At 46.6% G+C, this 18,157-nt stretch overlaps 1 protein-coding gene across 1 annotated transcript; it reads right to left on the bottom strand.

Moving 5' to 3' along the window:
• Window positions 1–618: 618 nt before the first annotated feature.
• On the bottom strand, window positions 619–16,918 carry DCTN3 (dynactin subunit 3). Its single transcript, XM_053302575.1, has 8 exons — window positions 16,807–16,918; window positions 15,804–15,965; window positions 13,177–13,261; window positions 12,282–12,368; window positions 9,017–9,100; window positions 5,754–5,812; window positions 2,608–2,667; window positions 619–1,043 (listed from the first exon to the last, which is right to left on the bottom strand). The coding sequence occupies exons 2-8, from the start codon at window positions 15,909–15,911 to the stop codon at window positions 954–956; spliced, it is 573 nt and encodes a 190-aa protein (XP_053158550.1). The 5' UTR covers window positions 15,912–15,965; window positions 16,807–16,918; the 3' UTR covers window positions 619–953.
• Window positions 16,919–18,157: the final 1,239 nt, after the last annotated feature.

Here is an 18,157-nt window from a genome sequence, read left to right as displayed (position 1 = left end):
GAGTGGGCTACAATTCTTACAAATGAACAGGGATCTGTGAAGTTCCAAGGGACAAAACTGATCTGAAGTAGCTTGATTCAACTCTCTTTGATTCAGATGTGATCCGGAACTCCCAGTACATACCAGGCAGGAGACATTCCCCTTAACTATATTTTGCTCATGGCAGCTTCAGTTTCAAAGACTTACAGAGTTTTGTTTGCAATGTCGATAGCCCCTGAAAAAGCTATCATTCCCAAGAGGCCCAGCACCTTCACTCACTGTGCAAGGGGTTGGGGAGGAAATCTTTTGGGAACTGAAGCCATCACAGTCAACAGTAGAAGCCAAATAACGTTAAGTGACTGTCTCCTGCTCAGTAAATACAGGGATTGGAGAGTGTGGGTTCAGGTGTGTGTGTGTGAGTTCCAGCAGTCCCACTGGCTGAAGCCTTGGCACGGATGTGAAGCACCCTCTCAATCCAGCCAAACCTCATTTGACTGGCCATCTCAAGTGCCAAGTTGAATCGAGACCCTCTCCAAAGCATTGAGACAGATCAAAATGATGCTGCTTTGCACAGCCCACTGGCAGCCAGTTCCAAATGGCTCAGTCCCAGTAAGAAACAGACCTCAGCCACAGCCACACTGGGAAGGCATTAGGATTTTATTATGGTCCTCGGAAACAGCAGCTGCGTTCCTAAACAACTGGCTGAGTGAGAAACTAAAATAAATTAAAGAGAAACTGTTAAAGAGGGGGAAAGACAGACAGACACACGGACATGCAGCCTTATTTCAACGTCAAGGGAGGACACCCACGGCATCACTGCCAGCCGAGGCTCACAGGCACTACAGTCCCAGCAGCTTCTGCTGCCTCAAGCAGGCAGTCCAGGGGAGGGCACCCTGGAATCTGAAGCAGGGAAGCCGTCGTCTCTTCCAGGGAGATGCTGGCCAAGGACTGGGTGCCCGGCTACAGCATTGCCCTCACTCAGGCAGGGGCTTCACTTGCTTTGCTGCTTCCAGCTGGGCCAGGCTTTCATCCCACTGGAGAAACTGCTTGGAGAGGAGCAGAGTCTGGGGGAATCTTTTAAGGAAAAAGGAAGTTGGTGAGTGTTCAAGTTGCATTTCAATGGCTATATGGTGAAAAAATCCTTAAAAACAAAAGCAGAAAGCAAGTTGTATCAAACATGTGATGCTGTCAAGTCAATTACCCTTGACTTTCTAAATTCTGCACAAACTGTAACTGATGCCAATAAGAAAGCAACAGCTCTTTTCAGTATGCCAACACAATTAAGTAGTCAGATTTTTAAAGGAAAGGGGCACTGATCAGATCTTCTCACTGCAACTTATTTCCCCTGGAAAATCCCAGATTTGAGCCATACATGATTTGTGGTTGGACTTTATAAATTGCCTTGCTCCCTGGACCCTGTGCCTCACCAGCATTTATGAAACCCACCAGCCATTTGTTCAGCTTCAAGGTTAGAAGCTTTTATGTGGGATTTCCAAAAATGAAAATCAGTGAATAATACTCAACAAAAATGCATTAAAACCTGCTCTGTACTGTTCCAACCAAACCTATGGTCAGAACACTCAATGTGCAGCAGCTGTGAAAAAGGCCAATTCCATGCTTGGAATCATTAGGAGGAGGATTTAAAATAAAACTGCTAATATTTTAATGCCCTTATACAAAACTAAGGTGCAGCCACACTTGGGAGCACTGTGTACATTTCTGGTCACCACACCTAAAGGAAGACATTGTTGAACTGGGAAAGGTGCAGAAGAGGACAGCCAAGACGATCAGGGGTCGAGAGCACCTTCCTTATGAGGCAAGGCAACTACTCCCGGGGCTTTTTAATTTAGAAAAAAAGACGAATGAGGGGAGACATGATAGAGATCTATAAAATCATGCATGGTGTGGAGAAAAAGGATAGAAATTTTTCCCTCTTGCATAAGACTAGAACTAGGGGTCATCCCATGAAACGGTTGCCAAGAAATTTAGGACCAACAAAAAGAAGTACCTTTTCACACAACGCATAATCAACTTGTGGAATTCTCTGCCAAAAGATGTGGTGACAGCCAACAACCTGGACAGCTTTAAGAGGGGTTTTGATAAATTTATGGAGGACAGGTCCATCAATGGCTACTAGTCTGAGGGCTATAGGCCATTCCCTGGTTCCAGCCTCAGAGGCAAGATTCCTCTAAATACCAGTTATAGGGGAGTAGCAGTAGGAGAGAAGGCATGCCACCAGCTCTTGCCTGTGGGCTTCCCAGAGGCATCTGATGGGCCACCGTGTGAAGCAGGATGCTGGCCTAGATGGGCCTTGGGCCTGATCCAGCAGGGTTTTTCTTGTGTTCTTAACCATCATGGCTCCCTCAAAAGACAAATGCTTAAATTCCTTCATAACTGATTATAGTGAGTGTGACAAACTTGGCAGAAGAGAGAAAATATCAAGAAGTTTGAACTAATGGAAGACAAGACAATCAGCTGAAGTGCAACATATTGCAACAGGCCAAGGAAAGCTGAGCTCATAGAAGAGAACCAGCTTCCACCCATAAACAGGCAAAGGCGATCCTGGTGTTGAACTCCGTGGGGTGATGTACTTCAGCCAAGAGCACCGAGGTTAAAAAAAAAGGATACCATTTTGTTGTAATCTTCCAGGAGTAACCGGACATTCTCCGTCACCGCTTCACACTGGTCCTGCAACATCAAAAGAGCTCCATCAAACTGGAGGCCTAAACCAGAATGTTGCAAGCACTGCTTCTTCCTACAAAAAATTCCCACACTGCAAAGTGTTGTGCAATATTCTTTGGTGTGAATCACAACTTGACCCACGGTGTGGTCCTGCAAGCACACGAATGAGCACAGTTTGGGACTTTGCGGGGGGCGGGGCGGACCCTCTGCTGTGTTATGAGCACAGCTGACACCCAGTGAAAAGTCTCAGGTAGCTGGCCTCTTATAGGAAAGAGCACCTAGGCCTGTCCTGTCCTGTCCAGTAGACCGAGGTGTCATTTGTCTAGGCACTAAGCAAATGGGGATTTCTGTCCTGTGTGGGAAGACAGGATAGCACCCAACTTCATGCCAGAGAGAGGCAAGCCTCAGAAGGTGCCAGGAAAAAGTTAGCTACAGGAGGACTCCTATTTGTCTGAAGTGTTTTGAAGCGCCACCTCTTCAGAAGGGAACTCCTTTCCCCACAAATGTCTACTTGGTCACTTCCCACACAGAAAGTCTCTTTCCCTTTCAGAGAAGACCTAGATGGCCACTAGGCATCTGATCTCCCCTGTGTGTTCCCGGAAGAAATTTAAGAGCATGCTTTGGACCATTTTCCCTCAAGTGAGTAAACTAGCGACACTCCACCCTCTAGAGGTGGGCTCCTAACCAGTGTGCTGCACTGACTCACTCTGAATCCGCTCCAAAAAGAGGGAATTTAGGCTCCCCACTTCTGGAGCCAAATATATAAATACATAAACATATTCATGTAGTGGCTTTGCTGCTGCTGCTGGGGGGGGGGGAGCACGGGTTTGGGGGTGAGCAGTATACCCCAACATTTGTTTTTATTTTAAGTGTGTCAAAGAGGTCGGGAAGCCCACACCAGAGAGCTGCCAGCCACGGCTCAGGAGAAGTAACAAACAGGTCAGGGTGCAGGGTGCAGGATTCACAGGCAAGCTGGCCCAGACCCTTCTCCTAAGAGAGCTTTGGCAGGCCTTTACCAGGACAAGTATCTAAATAAGGATAATTTACAGCTGGCCTTTGTATGCCAATTGTCCTTCCAGCATGCACAATACCAGAGATAGCAGAATCACACAGACTCCTATCTCAATGACCAATTCAGCTGGGTTAGAAATGACACCCAGGACTTTGGTTTGCTTTTCAAGAGGAAACCAGAAGATATTATGCCTTCTACTCTTAAGTTTATGCAGCTGAGACAGAGCAGATAAAAACCCTAAACTTGCCTTAAGGCGGCTATTAGACCTTACTTGAAGAAACCTGCACTGGATTTCTCAGAGTTAGCCAATCATAGACCGGTTTCTAGTCTTCCATATGGTTGGGCAAGATGATTGAGAGGGTGGTGGCCTCTCAGCTCCAGGTAGTTTTGGAGAAAACAAATTATCTAGATCCATTTCAAACTGGCTTTTGGGCAAGCTATGGGGCTGAGATTGCCTTGGTCAGCCTACTGGATGATTTCCAATTGGGTATTGACAGAGGAAGTGTGACTCTGTTGATCCTTTTGGATCTCGTGGCAGCTTTCAATAACATCAACCATCGTATCCTTATGGGTTGCCTGAGGTAGCTGGGATTGGGTGGCACTGTTTTACAGTGGTTCCGTTCCTACCTCTCTGGCAGATTCCAGATAATGTCGCTTGGAGATTGCTGCTCCGCAAAGCAGGAGTTAACGTACAGAGTTCGACAAGGCTCTGTACTGTCTTCAACGCTTTTTAACATCTACATGAAACTGTTGGGAGAGATCATCAGGAAATTTGGTGCAGGGTGTTAACAATATGCTGATGACACCCAGAACTACTTCTTCATGTCGATCTCATCAGAAAGTGGCATATCTTCCCTAAATGCCTGCCTGGAGGCACTAATGGGCTGGATGAGGGATAACAAACTGAAACTGAATCCAAATAAGACAAGATGTACTGACTGTGGGGGAGTTAGAACTCGAAAAATGGATTAGATTTGCCTGTTCTGGATGGGGTTATACTCCCCAGAAACAAGAAGTACGTAGCTTGGGAGTGCTCCTGGATCCAAAACTCTCTCTGGTCTCTTAGGGTGAGGCAACGGCCAGGGGTGCTTTTTATCAGCTTTGGCCAACATGCCAGCTACACCCATTTCTGGAGGAAAATGACCTTAAAATAGTGCTACATATGCTAGTAATCTCCAGGCTTGGCTACTGTAATGCACTCTACGTGGGGCTGCCTTTGTATGTAGTCTGGAAACCACATTTGGTGCAGAATGTGGCAGCCAGACTGGTCTCCAGGACAACCCAAAGAGACCATATAACGCCGATCTTAAAAGAACTGCACTGGCTGCCGATATGTTTCCAAGAGAAATACAAAGTGCTGGTTATTACTTATAAAGCCCTTAACGACATGGGTGCAGCGTATTTAAGAAAGCACCTCCTTTGTCACCCCAGCACAGCATCCCTCCAGTGACTGTTGCTGGTGTCTGTTTTGTGTTTCTTTTTAGATTGTGAGCCCTTTGGGAACAGGGATCCATTTTATTTATTTATTATTTCTCTTTGTAAACCGCCCTGAGCCATTTTTGGAACGGCGGTATAAAAATCGAATTGATGATGATGATGATGAACCCTCCTGCCTATTAAGATCATCTGGGGAGGTCTGGTTATAGCTGCCACCAGCTCGTTTGGTGGCTACTCAGGACTGAGCCTTCCCTGTGGCTGCCCCGGGGCTCTGGAATGCACTCCCTTTTAAAATCAGAGTATCTCCACCTCTGGCTGTTTTTAAAAATACCCTTAAGACACACCTGTTTTATCAGGCTTTTAATTAATTTTAACTGGTTTTATATAATAATTGCTTTAATAATTGCCCCAAAACATAAGTTTGGGGTGGTATAAAAATAGGTTAAATAAATAAATAAATAAATAAATTTATCCTGTTTTTATATTTGTTGTATTTTAAACTTATGTACACTGCCTAGGGGATGCACATGTCAGGTGGTATAGAGATTAGATAGATAGATAGATAGATAGATAGATAGATAGATAGATAGATAGATAGAAAAACTGAGCAGGGATTCTCTGCTTCCTCAGGCATCCACTCTACCTGCTGCTGAATGTGGATCTGCGAGAGTCTCTGCAGTTTGGCAGCGTGGTCAGGAACAGCTGCAAGAGACCACAGAAGACCAGAGATCAGGCTCTTTATTCCTGACAGACGAGACTCAGCACCACCGCTTGTCCTGAGCTAAGAGCCCCCGAGCAGGCTTTCATCCGATTTGTTTAGAAAATGAGGCGTTTGGTAGCAGGCAGTCCAGGTTTCTGCTGTACCCGGCTCACTTTCAAAATGAACACAGGCACAGGCATCCATACAAAAACATGCATGCATGTACAGACATCTGAATCTGAATGCAAGTGCAACATACTGTCTGAAGAGGGCTCACCACATCACTGTATTGCCCTGGCTGCTGGTGTTCACTGTGCAGGCTCAATGTTTCACGGGTGGCCTGGGCCCAGCCACAACTGGTGCCACTTGCAGACTCCACAAGTGGCCCACTGTGCCATGCACACCCCATCCAGTTGCCCACAGAGCCACACACAAGTCAACTGTGCATCTAGATTCTAATGTCAGTAATGAGACAGCACCATAAAGGAAGAGAAGATAGTGGAAGGTGCCATGTTAGAAATAAGCCACACTTCTAGGGACAGAGATCTGCTCGACACATTTGAGAGGGCCAAGTTCTAGTACAGGGCCTGCTCTCTGCTACAACAGGAGCAGCTACAGTGAGGGAAATAAGTATCTGATCCCCTGCTGATTTTGTCCGTTTGCCCTCTGACACAGAAATGACCAGGCTATAATTGGAATGGTAGGTTTATTGTAGCTGTGAGAGACAGAATAACAACAAACAAACCCTCAAAAGCCCAGTGCCCAAAAGTCAGCGATGGGTTTGCATTGTAGTGAGGGAAATAAGTATTCGATCCCTTCACAAAAGTTGTCTTAGTACTTGGTGGCAAAACCCTTGTTGGCAATCACAGAGGTCAGACGTTTCTTGTAGTTGGCCACCAGGTTTGCACACAACCCAGGAGGGATGTTGTCCCACTCCTCTTTGCAGATCCTCTCCAAGTCAGAAAGGTTTCGAGGCTGATGTTTGGCAACCCGAACCTTCAGCTCCCTCCACAGATTGTCTATGGGATTAAGGTCTGGAGACTGGCTGGGCCACTCCAGGACCTTCATGTGCTTCTTCTTGAGCCACTCCTTTGTTGCCTTGGCTGTGTGTTTTGGGTCATTGTCATGCTGGAATACCCATCCACGACCCATTCTCAATGCCCTGGCTGAGGGAAGGAGGTGCTCACCCAAGATCTGACGGTACATGGTCCCGTCCATCGTCCCTTCGATGCGGTGAAGGTGTCCTGTCCCCTTAGCAGAAAAACACCCCCAAAGCATAATGTGTCCACCTCCATGTTTGATGGTGGGGATGGTGTTCTTGGGCTCATAGGCAGCACTCCTCCTCCTCCACACACGGCGAGTTGAGTTGATGCCAAAGAGCTCGATTTTGGTCTCATCTGACCACAACACTTTCACCCAGTTCTCCTCTGGATCATTCAGGTGTGCATTGGCAAACTGCAGACGGGCCTGTACATGTGCTGCCTTGAGCAGGGGGACCTTGCGGGCACTGCAAGATTTCAGTCCTTCACGGCGTAGTGTGTTACCAATTGTTTTCTTGGTGACTATGGTTCCAGCTGCCCTGAGATCATTGACAAGTTCCCCCCGTGTAGTTCTGGGCTGCTTTGTCACCGTTCTCATGATCATTGCAACTCCACGAGGTGAGATCTTGCATGGAGCCCCAGACCGAGGGAGAATGACAGTTATTTTGTGTTTCTTCCATTTGCGAGTTCTCGTGCCAGCTGTAGTCACCTTCTCACCAAGCTGCTTGGTGATAGTCTTGTAGCCCAGTCCAGCCTTGTGCAGGTCTACAACCTTGTCCCTGACATCCTTCGACAGCTCTTTGGTCTTGGGCAGGGTGGTGAGTTTGGAAGCTGAGTGATTGCTTGCTTCTATGGACAGGTGTCTTTTATACAGGTACTGTAACAAACTGGGATTAGGAGCACTCCCTTACAGAGGGTGTTCCTCGTCTCAGCTCGTTACCTGCATATAGTGAAAAGACACCTGGGAGCCTGAAATCTTGCTGGTTGATAGGGGATCAAATACTTATTTCCCTCACTACAATGCAAATCCATCGCTGACTTTTGGGCACTGGGCTTTTGAGGGTTTGTTTGTTGTTATTCTGTCTCTCACAGCTACAATAAACCTACCATTCCAATTATAGCCTGGTCATTTCTGTGTCAGAGGGCAAACGGACAAAATCAGCAGGGGATCAAATACTTATTTCCCTCAGTGTACTTTGCTGGGCTATCTTTCCGTCCTTTTAAAAGAGATGCAAGACCTGAGCTCAGCACAGGTAGCAACTGCACAAAACAGAAAGTGGCATGATTTTGCTACACAACAATTTTCTCCCACACTAGAGTTGCAAAGGTAACAGTTGAAATCCAGGCAACTAGCATAGAAGAAAGTTTTTGCATGTCCAACTAGGGAGGAGTGATTCTTGCTGATCCCCGCTTCCCTCTACTGCCCCCCTCCTGCCAAGTGTCCTGAAATCCTCAGGAACATTTTCAAGAAGCACAGAGGACTGCAAAGGGAAGAGATTGGCAAATAGCAGGTTACCTGAGAGAGTGCTTTGCCCCATAGGTCCCTACCCATACCTTCAGAGACCCTCCTCCAAGTGCCCCTGACAAACAAGGTGAGGCAGGTGGCTACCAGGGAGAGGGCCTTTTCGGTGGTTGCACCCTGTTTATGGAATAGCCTCCCCAGTTAGGGTCTCCCAACTTCATCACTTTGTTCTTTTAGACACCAGGTAACGACCTTTTTGTTCACCCAGGGCTTTTTAAATTCGGGTTTTCAGATTTGTTCTCGTTTTAAACTAATTTTAAGATGAGTTTTCAAGCTGCTTTGTATTGTATTTTGTATTTTCTTTTAATCTTTTTTTTTGGGGGGGGTCTGTTATGATTTAATGTGTTATGTGTTTTTATTCTATGTTTTACTCCTTTGTTGTTAGCTGCCCAGAGAACAATTTGTTATGGGACAGCTAACAAATAAAGATGATGATGATGATGATGATGATGATGATGATGATTAAATGGCCCCTCATGCACAAAACTTTCTTCCATGCACGTGTAGTTAGTCTGGATGCTGGCCAGTATGAGGTATAGTCAAGCTAATTGCTATACCTGGGAAAAGTAACATGGATCTGGATCTCAGCCATTGGGAGAAGCAGAGAATCTGGTCCTTGGGACGAGGGGCAGAAAGACACTCACCTTTGATATGTGCGCTGTCCACGTATGGCTGCAGGCTGCTCACCTGCTCCAGGAGTGCCGCTTGAGCCAGAATGGATTGCTCTTCTGTTTGAGGAGAAGGACAGGGCAACAGAGATGAGGTGACTGGAAGAGACACTGTGAGACAGGAGTTGGCTCCATCTGGCTTCCACCCAACCCGCTTCTCTGGACTGGGAGAGGGACTCTGGCTGCGGCTTCTGTGCACTTCTCCCTTTGGCTGCTACCTGTTATTGGGCGTTTTGCTCAATTTAATTGCTGGAACATCTTGCACCTGGGCTGGGTTTGCCCGACAGGGTGGGCAACAGCCATGCATGTTGGGCTTTTAAACTTCTGACCCTAATAAAGGGGAGCAACGCTGGGGGTGCAGCCGCCAGCACAGCCTACTGGTGGGCGGGCCGTGTGCAGGCTGCCGCCAAAGCTGGCTGCCAAAGGGGGCCAGACTTTGGTGGCAGCCTTCAGGGGTGGGACTGAGGGCTGGGGCCAAACGTATTGCTCTGGACTCCTAAAAGGAAGACTCCTTCTGACTACAATATTATGGTTGCCTAGTAATGGGTTGGGCCTGGTACAGGTATGTGTCTTGCTCCCTGTCAAAATAAGACCATCTGCTTCTCTGTTTGCTTTTAGGGAAACCTTCAAGACACGCACGTTTTCTCAGGCTTTTAACTGCAATAAATTTTAGACTGCTGAATTGTTTTTATCCTGTGAGATTGTTTTAACTTGTTATTCCGTGAAATTGTTTTTATTCTTTTATATTTGTTGTGTTTTAAATTGTGTGTACTGCCTAGAGTTGCACATATCAGGTAGTCTATAGAATATGATAAATAAATATTAACGGAGGCAGAATATTAACTGGCCCTCTCCAGCCCCAGCACAGCATCCCTCCCGCAGCTGTTGCTGGTATCTGCCTTATGTTTCTTTTTAGACTGTGAGGCCTTTGGGGAAAGGGGACCATCTTAACTAATTGTGTATTATTTATTTTTCTACGTAAACCACTTTGAAAACTTTGCTTGAAGAGCAGTATATACACATTTGTAGTAATAGTGGAAGTCACTTGCCATTCAATGGCAGTAGCTCATGCAGCCTCTGCTGAGCACAGCAAATCCAAAAGGAGAATCTGCTTAAATTATCCAGCCATCACTAAATACACTGAATGCAGCTTAAATGTTATGCTTGGAAAAAATTCAAAGATTTAGGTGGAAAGAAATGTTAAAGCAGCCTGTGCATTGGAAATGCAACATCTCCTTGGTGCTGCGTGGAGGCGGGACCTCTAGTATGTGCCATTTCCGCCATGTACGGGGAGGATTTTCACTAGAATCAGAGGCTGCGAATGGGACACCAGGAAGCTGCAAAACTGCCAGTAGAGTGTGAATGGGATGCCAAGGAGGCGCATGGCAGACAGAGCCAGGAAGAACTGCAGTTCCCACGTGTCCTGCACAGCTTCCTGGCTTCCCATTTGCAGCCCCCAGCTCTGGTGAAATGTGCCCCGCCTCCCTATGGCAGAAGTGGCAAGTATGGCTGACCACACCCGGAGCACCTGCCTCCATGCAGAACTGGGGAGGTGGGTGCATTTCAGTTGGAACTGGAGAGTCTAATAAACAGGCCTAAGTTTTACTGGAATACACATATACATACTCTCACACATTTCCTAGGGACAATCACCTGAAAAGCATTAATTACAACTTTGAAATTGCAGGACTTGCCTCATACTGCATTGCATCCATTCATGTTTCTAGCGGATTTCATGAAACAATGACCAACTTCAGGACTAGCATTGCAAGGGTGTAGTAGTGTAAGTTCCAGTCGACTGTTGTGCTGATGCTTGAGTAGGGGAAGGGGAGATTTTCTCCAGTCTCCCCTTTTCCTCTGGAGTCAGTCCACTGTGCATCACCACAATATGTCCCTGAGGGCTGCGTGATCCTCAGGGACGTATTGTGGTGACACAAAGTGGGCTTCAGAGGGAAGGGGAGATAAGAGAAAATCGCCCATCCCTTGCTTAAGCAACAGTGCAGCGGTAATCTGGAACCTGCACTGCTGTATCTGTGTAGGGCTAGTTTGTATGCTGGCCACAGCATTTTTATTTATTGAATTTTTAGAAGCGGGAAATCATCCTGCAGAAAAATTAAGTAGGGGACAAGCCACCCCACATCTCCAAGAAGCAGCAGGGACTCTTTCCGCTCCAGTGCTCACCTCCCACCTAGGCTTGCTCATTCATGATTTTTCAAACGATGGAATACATTTTCTGATTCCAAAGAGCTCTTGGGTGACTGGCCTAAAAGCAAACATCTTTCCATATTTTCTGTTTTGATATCAGATCTGCTGCTTTAATGTTTTTACTATTTGGTACCATATAGATTTTTTTGTTGTTAATGTTTTAATTCTATTTTCATGGATGATTTTCATTGCATTAAGAGCAAATCTGGCCCATAATATTTAGCATACCTATATCCTGCCTATGATTTATACACTATGCAGTGTACAAATCTAAACAACATTCTTAAAATTCAAAAGCAATTATTAAAAAACCAAGAGGCAAGTTTTTAAAGAAACCTGGTTAAAAGTCTAATTCAGAGAGCACAGACCAGAAATGCAGCATAATGTTTGAAATAAATACAATGAGGAAATTTTAAAAAAAAAAAATCAGCAGTGTATGATCACTAGGTCAGAAAGTCAGAGTTTTCTGAAGCCTCAGCAGGAGACTATTCAGTTTTGGAACTTCATAGTAACAAGTGAGAACTTGCACTGGAAAAGTGCACAAGCACAGATCCTTATTTGTTTTTTTAAAAAGAAAAAAGTATGTTCTGCTTTTGTTCAAAGTAAACACACTTAAGACACTAGTATACAATTCAGGAACAAACAAACTCACACAAAACAATCACGAAAACAGTAGATGCAGACTACACTATCTGATCAGCAGCCCTTCTCATACCTAGCAGAACAGGATAGTTTGCACTGTTCTGTTAAAGACAGCAGCAGAGGGGGATCAGGCGGGCTTCCTGGGGAGCAGAGTTTCCCAATTTAGGCACAACTGCTGAGAAGGCCCAGTTCCAGGTTCCCACCAATGGTACCTCAGCTAGTGAAGCAGCACTTAGGAGTTCTGCAGGGTATGGTTCTGTGTTAAGAGCCTAGGGCCGTTTTTCACAGCTTAACTTGGCATCTGAACTGCCATGCTTTCCTACAAGAAAATATCCAAGTTCTAAATATTAAGACAGCCAGTGCTCCCTCCCCAACCAAGGACTGTGTGAAATACCTGCCAAGATGAACTGCAGCTTCATTGTATCTGGAACAGCAATTCGGTCAATGTACTGAGGATCCAAATATTTTATAATATCTTCAACTTGGATGAGAAAGAGAATAGAAGAAGAGAGAATCAGCTTCCCAATGGCAGAAGCAAACAAGCATATGTATTGGTTATTAACATAATAACCTGTTGTAATCAACTTCACATACAAGCAATGCATGTATTAAAGTCACCAAGTCCACATGGCAGTCCTCCATGCTGGGAGCAATCTTCAATTTCCATTGTTGCAAGACCAAAGAAAGTATCATTAATTTAGACAAAGGACCTGCAAGCCTACAGCCAGCTGTCATAACCTAATGGAAAGCTGTACTGGTTAAGTGTGTAGGCATTAAGGGTCTAAGCTCATTGACCTTCAGCATTGACCTTATCACTGTTACGTATGAACCTGGGCAAAATCTAAAAAGAAACACAAGGCAGGCACTAGCAACAGCCCCCTGAGGGAAACTTTACTGGAGCTAAGGAGGGTCAGCTGCTCTCCCCTGCTCAACATGAGAGGGACCCCCTGAGCCCCATTAGGGTTTCCTATAAAAAGATTATTTCCAGGACCCTACAATCAGCACAGAGGCCAAGGAAGGCTGCCATAAAAGTCGACTCTGCACTCACCACCTCATTCCAAGGTAAAGACCCACTACTGGACCACGTGGTAGGACTGAAGAGACTCACACCAGCCTTAAGAGAAGACAAAGCTGCACTGTCACCAAGAAGCTCCCCTCCCTCCATCCCGCATGACAGCTTCCCACTTCTACAAGGGGATCTCCAGACTACCCCCATCTCAAAAAGTCACAAGACTCCTCTCACGTCAGTTGCTCAAACCTTTTACAAACAGATAATTAAAAGTACTTACTTTTTTTGTAAAGAATTTTGACTCTCTCTCTCTTGCTTGCAATGTTCCCCAGTGCCAGATGAACTTTGACCAAGCCATCTGCTATCTACAAGAGAGAAGATCTAGTTAATAACTGAGCAAATCAACTGCTTTACAAGAAACCCTGAGGCTGGTTCAATTGTGAACTGGATCGGCCCTCAGGAAAGGCGGCTGGTCCATGGTTGAAGCAAATTGAACCTAGTTCAGTGCAAACTGGTTCAAAGGTTTGAGTGGCTATGGTGGCTGCCGTTTTGTCAGCTGGTTTACTTTTTTTTCCTCCCTTGATGATTGGTTTTGTGCTGCTCTCTTCTGGTTGGCTTGCAATCTCCTTTCCTCTGGTTGGCTTGTTATCATTCCAAATCAAGTGTTGTCAGGGCAACTCTGTATTTAAAGCCCAGGCAGACAGGAAGAGATTTACATTGCTGTGTCTGCCTGCTGCCTTCCACCTGCCTTTTACTGGGGACCCTTCCTGCCTTGCTGGACCCACTGCCTCTGCACTGTAGCAGACACTGCTCTGCTTGGCCTTCTGCTGGTGGAGAGAGAAGCTTATCTGTCTCGTTTTTCTTTTGCAGTACTAACTGCTTTTTGTTTCCCTAAGTTCCAGCACTCAAGTAACCTCAACTGGTTGCTGTGGGGTTTCTCCCCTTTTGATGGTGGGCTCCCCCACCACCCATCCAAGTTTTTTAATTTCCTGATTTTGGGGGGTGGTTGGGTGCCCACCTGCCCTCCCTCTGGCTGTTGAGTGCCAGTCTGTGCTAGGCCTGATTGCCGGGAGCTCCTGGTCAGAAAGACCAGATGCTGAAAGAAGACGAGGTCTGATCGGTCAGCCGCCACCCCCAAACCCCATTTCGAGTTCTTTCTTTTAAACAGTTTGTTTGGAGAATTAATGTATGTTTTTTGAGCTATAGGAAATTGTTATTTCCTATATATGCTATAAGGCATTGCTAAGGCAACCAGCCACCTATTTTACATTCAATTTAATATTGTGCTGTTTGTAAACTTCTCTCTAGTTCTTGCTCATCATCTTAATTTCAGTAGATTCACCCTCCCAGTCTGCTAGTTTTCTGTTGCTTGCCAGTCCCTCACCAATTTCATATCTTTCTACGACTACACTTCCTCCTAATTTGTGGCATTCAGGTTAATAACTTTAAGAAGAACTGTGCTGGATCACTCCAAGAGTTGATCTCATCTAGGACCCTGTTTGCTCCAGGAAGCCTAGAAGCAGGGCTTGAAGGGAACAATTCTTTACTGTTGCAGTACTCCAGCAACTGCTATTCATACTGCCCCTGAACCTGGAGAACCCATATAGTCATTAGACAACTCTGTCCTCCATGAATGTGGCCAATCCCCTTTTAAAACTAGCAAAGGAGAGGAGAGGAGAGCTGGTCTTGTGGTAGCAAGCATGACTTGTCCCCACAGCTAAGCAGGGTCTGCCCTGGTTGCATCTGAATGGGAGACTTGATGTGTGAGCATTGCAAGATATTCCCCTCAGGGGATGAAGCCGCTCAGGGAAGAGCAGAAGAAGGTTCCAAGTTCCCTCCCTGGCTTCTCCAAGATAGGGCTGAGAGAGATTCCTGCCTGCAACCTTGGAGAAGCCGCTGCCAGTCTGTGAAGACAATACTGAGCTAGATAGACCAATGGTCTGACTCAGTATATGGCAGTTTCCTATGTTTCCTAAATGACCATCTCCACATCATGACAGAGAATGTTCTACATTATGCATTGCTATTCACGAAGCTGATTGGAACAAGGAGAAGTAATCTGTATCAGTCAAAACTCATTTATTTATGCTAGCACTAAGTTGCTTACAGATTTACTTGCAGCATTTCTTGCTTCCAGTTCTTAAAAGTTGTAGTAGCAGTAATAATAATGAAGGCAACTGTATTAGACATTGAGCCTGTCAGCAACAACAACAACAAAAAAGCTACGTTGTATGAAGTCACACCTTAGGCCTATCTACTTATATACTGTCTACACCAAGGGTGGGGAACCTTGGCCCTCCAGCTGTTTTTGAACTACAACTCCCATCATCCCCAGTCAGTGGCTGAGGATGGTGGGAGTTGTAGTTCAAAAACAGCTGAAGGGCCAAGGTTCCCCAGCCCTGGTCTACACTGACTAGCAGGTCTCCAAGGTCCCAGACAGGGGTTTCCCTCAGCCCAGTTTGAAATGTAGAATCGCTAGGGGTTGAAATGGAGACTTTTGTGTTTAAAAAAACTAGAACACAAAACCAACCACCCAGCCTTCCCTCTAGCGAGGAATTCCAGATGTTGTTGACTACAGCTCCCAGCATCCCCGGCTGCAATGGCCTTTGGCTGGGGATTACGGGAGTTGTAGTCAAAAACGTCTGGGATTCCCTGTGAGAGGGAACACTGCCCTTGACCCACCTGGGCCAGTACTGTCTGCACTGACCAGCAGCATCTCTCTGGGGTTGCCTGGAATCACTGTCAGGCATTGGAGGGCCTGCTGCGGCCCGCTAAGCGGGGGAGCGGCGCCCAGTCCCAGAGCGTGGCAGCGCCTCTGCAGCGCCCAGCTTTCGAGGCACTCTCAACCACCCAAGCGGCGCTAAGGACACGAACAGGCCCGTCCCCGCCGATGAGGGAGGCGGCTACCTTCCTGGAGCCCTCGGGCCCTCCGGGAGCCCCGAAGATGCGCCCCTCCAGGGCTTCCAGCCGGCCCTGCAGCTGCTGCAGCTCCGCCGCTGTTGCTGCCGCCGCCATCTTGGATTGAGAACCGGAAGTGAGCGGCCTGGTCAGGTGGCCAATGAGAAGCGACTAAGCCGGAAACAGAATAACAGCTGGTTGGGAACATAGACTGAAAAGTTAAGACTAACGGAAAGGGGTCAGTGACGGGTTCTTTCAGTTTCCCCCGCAACAACTCGCCGCCCCCAATGGTAGTGAGAGCTGCCCATAGAACCCATGGGGGGAAATGCATCCAGGATTTTCGCGTTGCCGCGACTGAGCAGCAGCAGCAAAGGTTGGAGGAATCTGTTTTGTAGCTGCTTCCCTCATACACACAAACTAAGGAGAGCTGGTCTGGTGGTAGCAAGCATGACTTGTCCCCTGAGCTAAGCAGGGTCTGCCCTGGTTGCATTTGGATGGGAGACTAGAAGTGGGAGCACTGCAAGAGATTCCCCTCAGGGGATGGAGCCACCCCTCTGAGAAGAGCATAATATGGTTTCAAGGTCCCTCCCTGGCAGCATCTCCAAGATAGGACAATTTTTTTTTTTATTGAACCAACAAACTACCAAAGCATACAGTACGTTGCCAAAGCACAATTATATACAAAGTGGTTGTTTGTACATGATAAATCTACAAAGATTTACACACAAGGATTTGGAAACCCTCAAGGTTATGAAGTATATGCAGGCAGTACTGTAACTCGGGGGTGGGGGATTTCAAGGCACATCAGGTAATCGGGAGGGTTACATCCAACGTCCATTTCCACAATTTGTCCCATTGCTGTTTAGAAGAGATACTCTTGTCTTTTTGCACATAACCATACAAACTTTTCCAGAAGAGATTTACTCTCTCATCTGCGTGAACCTCTTGGTCGCGTCTTCCCTCCCTATTCCTATGCAGGAGCATTGCATAAATGACATACAGGTTTACTAACCTGATTACGAGAAGGGGAACGTTCCAGTTCCCTAGTATGAGGGCACCCGTTCCGTCCCGTTTCCTTGAAGGTTTCTTTCTGGGACCTCAAAAGGAGGTTCTGTCGCTCAAACCCGAGGTTAGTTCTTCCCAAGTCTGTTTTTCCAAATCAGGCCACTCTAACAGCTCCACACTCTTTTGGCTACCACACACTCTTTTAAGAAATGTGAGTGGGTTTCCCTGAATGTTTTGCCTAGCTCACTAGCTTTCTGTTTGCAAGTGATTTAGGGCACTCTTGCTGGTCCTCTGGAACCCAGGGCTGAGGGAGACTCCTGCCTGCAACCTTGGAGAGGCTGCCGCCAGTCTGTGCAGACATTACAATACTGAGCTAGAGAGACCAATGGTCTGACTCAGTATATGGCAGCTTCCTACTATGTTCCTAAGAAATGTAGATTTAGCTAAAGGCTTATTCACCAACAACGCCATTTGCTCCTTCTCCCTGCCCCCTTTTACTTTCTATTCTGACCTCCCCCCGCCGCAGTGGGGCCCCCACCCCACTCTCTACAGGCCCCCCCCCACTCTGGGGCAAACTTCCAATCAACTAAATGCAAAAGATAGTTAGATTATATAGAAGACGACTCCCCTTTATAACAACCAAAAATTGAATTGGTTTAAAATCTAGTGACTAAGCCTTGAAGTCTCCAGCTCTCACATGCTCAGGCACAGGAGCTGTTTGTTCTTCTCCTACAGAGGACTGGCCATCACGTTCATCAGCCTCAGCTGTGAGGTCAAAACTAGAGGCAAGTTCAGATTCCTCTCCAGTTCCTCCCGGGAGAGCAGACTCCCTTCCCTCTGGTCCCATCCAATGCATGCTGGAAAGCCTCAAATGGTTCCATTTCTTTCCATCATCCAATACGATAGAATCTCCTCGGTTTTCGATTATTTGTTTTGGTCTAGAATATTGGGAACATCCTTATCTCACCTTATAAGGCAACCATACTCGAACAAATGCCCCCCTCACCTGAAATCTTCACTGTTTTGCACCCCATGTCTGATCTACATACAGTTCGTATTTTTGGTAAGGATGCACATGAATTGCAATTTTCCAAACAGCAGTTCACAGCACATGTTACCTGAGGGGCAACAAATTCCCCAGAACCATAAACCAGATGGCAGAGATGGTTGAAAGAAGCAAAATCACCGTTTATTTTGACCCAGCGCTGGTGGCTTCTCCCAGTACCTCACGGTAGACTTGAGAGTCACGCGCAGCTGCCTTTGTTTTGGGTAATTACACTCTGGCATAATTACAGAGGCGTAACTAGGGAAAACGGCGCCCAGGGCAAGCACTGAAATTGCGCCCCCCCGCCCCCCCA

The sequence above is a fragment of the Hemicordylus capensis genome, chromosome 2 (assembly GCF_027244095.1).
Source record: "Hemicordylus capensis ecotype Gifberg chromosome 2, rHemCap1.1.pri, whole genome shotgun sequence".
Taxonomy (NCBI): domain Eukaryota; kingdom Metazoa; phylum Chordata; class Lepidosauria; order Squamata; family Cordylidae; genus Hemicordylus; species Hemicordylus capensis.
The sequence above is the reverse complement of the archived record's forward strand: the minus strand, read 5'-3'. Positions and strand labels throughout refer to the sequence as shown.